This window comes from Oncorhynchus kisutch, unplaced genomic scaffold, assembly GCF_002021735.2.
Source record: "Oncorhynchus kisutch isolate 150728-3 unplaced genomic scaffold, Okis_V2 scaffold3749, whole genome shotgun sequence".
NCBI classification, from domain to species: domain Eukaryota; kingdom Metazoa; phylum Chordata; class Actinopteri; order Salmoniformes; family Salmonidae; genus Oncorhynchus; species Oncorhynchus kisutch.
The window spans coordinates 639,814-644,726 of NW_022265694.1; the positions used below are offsets into that span (position 1 = coordinate 639,814).

Below are 4,913 nucleotides of genomic sequence, written 5' to 3' on the forward strand. Positions count from 1 at the left end.
CGTGATCAGCTTTTACTCATGTCTTCAATTTTATATACGCAGGGTATCTTTAATCAAATAAAGATGTTTCTCTAGGCAAACCCTTTCTCTTTCTGCTGTTGTATTTCCAACTAGGAGCTTTTCACTGACAGTCAGCTCTGTGCTTCTGAAATGGGAGTCATTTTACTGTTGCATAGCTACTATAACACATAGAGCTCCCTGCTCTCTCATTCTCTCTTTGTTTTAGCACAACCAGATAACATTAACTTGTCATCACATATATTTTGATTGTCTAGATCGTGTTTGAAATGTCCATCTTGACATCGGTCTTAGAATTAACATAAGAACGGATGGGGACGCGTAAGTTATCGTGTATATATCTTTTTTAACGGTGCTGTGATTGACGACCAGCTGGTAAGTAAAATGTCTAGCTCACATTACTAACGTGATATTAACTAACGTTAACGAGCAACGCCGGTAGTAGTGGAGTTATGGGCGGTGTATCAACATGCTGCGTGTCATGTTGCCACTGTTATGAGATGTTTTGGGGTGACAACATACTTATGATCGTGACTGACTGCCCACATAATGGTTTATGGTTATGGCTCGTCTTTGATCATGACTCTCAGTTCCATTACATTGAAAGAGTCATTGGAGGAAGGCGTTTTCAGTAAAGGGGGGAGTTTTATTAATAAGAGCCGCGACGGCCGGTTTGAACATTAACCGCATAGCTGTACGGTTTTTGGAATCATAATAACCGTATCTTTCATATCAGGCGAAAAAATAAACAAGTTGTTAAACTGACACGCCTTTATTGGGTTAGATTCCCACACGGCCATATTTACACGTTTGCATCTAACCTGTGTCTAAACGGAAGACCGATGCCACAAACTGTTTTCACTGAAAAATACTATCGGCTAAAACACTGTACACTACATACAATGTTTATTTTGCATTTGTGAAATTATTTTGTTGTGCTATCAAAATTCGGGCGATATATATTTCAAGAACCGTACCGCAATCGATTCACGTTTAGACGGGAGTATTTGGCTGTTTTGGCATACAGAGCCATTTCGCCCTTATTTTATCTTTATTTAGGCAAGTCAGTTAAGAACAAATTCTTATATTTAATGACGGCCTAGGTTAACTGCCTGTTCAGGGGCAGAACGACAGTCAGCTCGGGGATTTGAACTTGCAACCTTCCGGTTATTAGCCCAACGTTCTAACCACTAGGCTACCCTGGCGCCTCTTAAACAGAACGTTCTTTGGACTAAGCAGTAACGTTAGGCTCATTTAGTCCAATATCGGGCTATAGGTCATGGCATACATGTAACAATGTGATTATCATGTGGTTCATTATGTTAAATCGTCAAGCAGGTAGCCTAGTGGTTAGAGTGTTGGACTAGTAACCGAAAGGTTGCAAGATCAAATCCCTGAGCTGTCAAGGTACAAGTCTGTCGTTCTACCCCTGAACAAGGCAGTTAACCCACTGTTCCCAGCTAGGCTGTCATTGTAAATAAGAATTTGTTCTTTAACTGCCATGCTTAGTTAAATAAAGTTTAAAAAATATATATATTATTGCCTTATCTTACAGGTTTCGGGGGGAGTGATCAGAAGTCATCATATAACACCCCATCTTGCCAAATGGATGATGATCTAAAACCTCTGGATTTCATAAAGGACTTTCAAGAGTACCTGACACAGCAAACACACCATGTCAACATGATCTCGGGCTCTGTCGGTGGGGAGATAGAGCCCGACCACCTCCAAGCTGGTGAGACTGTTATGAACACTATCAGAGTAATTTACTTTTAACTTATGATGTATATATATATATATATATATATATATTTTTTTTTTTTAAATTGCTGACTGTAAAGTATCTATTTAATTCTGTGTGTTGTCGTCTCCTCTCCCGGTAGTAGCAGCTCTCCCAGACAGCGATCATCACAATGGGTCGGTGGAAGTCTCTCTGGACGACAGCTCTGGGCTGCTGGTGGACGGCTTTCAGAGGACTTTCGACGGCAAGCTCAAGTGTAGCTACTGCAGCTACGCCAGTAAAGGCACCGCTCGCTTGATAGAGCACATCAGAATTCACACAGGTAAAAATGGACCAGCCCATCTGGCATTTGCCCAACATGCCAGATGGTCAGTCCGCCCCCTTTGCACCAACCCATATAGTTAGGATCTAAACATTTTTTAAACTTGTATTTATATTGTGTGACGTTACATTTGAATGGATGTTGGAGTTGTGCCGAGATGTTCAAATAAACCTAAACATTCCCTCTTTGTTGATTTAACAGGAGAGAAGCCTCACCGCTGCCAGCTGTGCCCCTTCGCCTCTGCCTACGAGCGCCACCTTGAGGCCCACATGCGCTCCCACACGGGAGAGAAGCCCTACAAGTGTGACCTCTGCTCCTTCCGTTGCAGCGACCGCAGCAACCTGTCCCACCACCGCCGGCGCCGCCACAAGCTTTTACCCATGAAGGGGGCGGGGCTGCCCGCCTTCCTGTCCAACAAGAAGATGCTGAACGTCCTACAGAAGAAGAGTGGCAGCTCCCTGGGCCTGGGAGGCTACAGCAGACACCTCCTCATCAACTTCAGCCCTCCCTCCATGGTGGTGGGGAAACCAGACTACCTGAACCACGAGGTGTACGAGAGCGATGTGAAGGACCATGGGACTGGAGGAGGGGGAGGAGCCAGCAGGGATGTCAACAGTGACATGATGGTGGACAATAATCCACTGAACCAGCTGTCTACGCTGGCAGGCCAGTTGTCCAACCTCCCCCCAGTGGACCAGACCCCCGTGTCTCCTGACAGACTGTCCTGTAACGACGTCAAGCCGTTCCTCATCCAGCAGGCCTCTGGTGCACCGATTGCAGTGTCAGTATCTTTGTCCACCAGTCAAAGTGGTGCCCACCACCACCACTACCACCACCACCACCACCAAACCTCCTCCCCAACCAGCCCCGAGGACCTCCAACCCCCTGCAGGCCATAGCAGGAACTACAGCCCCAGCCCTGTGGACCCAGAACCCAGCAGTGAGCACAGTGCACACACACGCACCAGCTCAGCTAGCATTAGTAACAGCCAGCCCAGTACCCCTGCCCTGCTCGGTAGCACACAGCACCCAGACCCACAGATGCTGCACAGCTGCCAGCACTGCGACACCTACTTCTCAGACAACATCATGTATACCATTCACATGGGTTGCCACGGCTACGAGAACCCCTTCCAGTGTAATGTCTGCGGCTGTAAGTGCAGGAACAAGTATGACTTCGCCTGCCACTTCGCTCGCGGGCAGCACACGCAGTGACTGACTTCCACAGTAACCAGAGAGATGAATTCGAACGATGTTTGGTCGTCTCACAGAGAACATGCACTTATTCCCGTGTTTATGATAATCAGGGATCAGAGCGATTCTGATCTCGATTTTATTGTGTAGTTTTTTATTTGATTATATAACTTAAGAGAGTGAGTGTTACTTTGAAATGAGGAATTGATGTTTCTATAAATGGGAACGCAATCTGGAGGTTGGAGACATTTATCACGTGTCCTCCTCGGTGCCGTCTGAGAATTTAAAGAAAGCAATCTGGAGGTTGGAGACATTTATCACGTGTCCTCCTCGGTGCCGTCTGAGAATTTAAAGAAAGCAATCTGGAGGTTGGAGACATTTATCACGTGTCCTCCTCGGTGCCGTCTGAGAATTTAAAGAAAGCAATCTGGAGGTTGGAGACATTTATCACGTGTCCTCCTCGGTGCCGTCTGAGAATTTAAAGAAAGCAATCTGGAGGTTGGAGACATTTATCACGCGTCCTCCTCGGTGCCGTCTGAGAATTTAAAGAAAGCAATCTGGAGGTTGGAGACATTTATCACGTGTCCTCCTCGGTGCCGTCTGAGAATTTAAAGAAAGCAATCTGGAGGTTGGAGACATTTATCACGTGTCCTCCTCGGTGCCGTCTGAGAATTTAAAGAAAGCAATCTGGAGGTTGGAGACATTTATCACGTGTCCTCCTCGGTGCCGTCTGAGAATTTAAAGAAAGTCACTTCTTATTTTTTTAAAGTAACCTTTTATTTAACGAGGCAAGTTGGTTAAGAACAAATTCTTATTTACAATGACAGCCTACCCCGGGGCCAAACCTTGACGACGCTGGGCCAAATGTGTACTGCCCTATGGGACTCCCAATCACGGCCGGATGTTATACAGCCTGGATTTGAACCAGGGACTGTTGTGACATCTCTTAGCACCTTGATGCAGTGCCTTAGACCGCTGCGCCACACGAGAGCCCAACTCTGAATTAGTTACATAAATATTGGTGATGTTACATGCGAGTGACTAAACTTATAGTTTAAATAGCGATTAGCAAGGTATCTGGTTGCTGTGACTAGAGTTTAAACAGTTTTGGCCTTATCTTTTATTTTTAAAAAATGTTTATTTCACCTTTATTTAACCAGGTAGGCAAGTTGAGAACAAGTTCTCATTTACAACTGTGACCTGTCCAAGATAAAGCAAAGCAGTTCGACACAAACAACAACACAGAGTTACACATGGAATAAACAACAACACAGAGTTACACATGGAATAAACAACAACACAGAGTTACACATGGAATAAACAACAACACAGAGTTACACATGGAGTAAACAACAACACAGAGTTACACATGGAGTAAACAACAACACAGAGTTACACATGGAATAAACAACAACACAGAGTTACACATGGAGTAAACAACAACACAGAGTTACACATGGAGTAAACAACAACACAGAGTTACACATGGAGTAAACAACAACACAGAGTTACACATGGAGTAAACAACAACACAGAGTTACACATGGAGTAAACAACAACACAGAGTTACACATGAAGTAAACAACAACACAGAGTTACACATGGAGTAAACAACAACACAGAGTTACACATGGAATAA

The 4,913-nt window shown here is 44.7% G+C and overlaps 1 protein-coding gene across 2 annotated transcripts; it reads left to right on the top strand.

Annotated features, from left to right (window-relative positions):
* Positions 1–2: 2 nt before the first annotated feature.
* On the top strand, positions 3–4,483 carry LOC109886023 (zinc finger protein Pegasus). 2 transcript variants are annotated; one of them, XM_031820925.1, is made up of 4 exons: positions 3–393; positions 1,574–1,753; positions 1,902–2,081; positions 2,283–4,483. In XM_031820925.1, the coding sequence occupies exons 2-4, from the start codon at positions 1,624–1,626 to the stop codon at positions 3,293–3,295; spliced, it is 1,323 nt and encodes a 440-aa protein (XP_031676785.1). In that variant the 5' UTR covers positions 3–393; positions 1,574–1,623; the 3' UTR covers positions 3,296–4,483. The 2 variants fall into 2 exon arrangements, with proteins under 2 accessions (XP_031676785.1, XP_031676786.1); XM_031820926.1 differs by having other exon boundaries at positions 4–393; positions 1,905–2,081.
* Positions 4,484–4,913: the final 430 nt, after the last annotated feature.

Bases quoted from the DNA above. Each gene is read 5' to 3' on its own strand.
- LOC109886023 (XM_031820925.1), top strand. From the start codon at position 1,624: ATGGATGATGATCTAAAACCTCTGGATTTCATAAAGGACTTTCAAGAG. The intron at 1,754-1,901 runs GTGAGACTGTTA...CTCTCCCGGTAG, and splicing joins GCCCGACCACCTCCAAGCTG to TAGCAGCTCTCCCAGACAGC. The intron at 2,082-2,282 runs GTAAAAATGGAC...TTGATTTAACAG, and splicing joins GCACATCAGAATTCACACAG to GAGAGAAGCCTCACCGCTGC.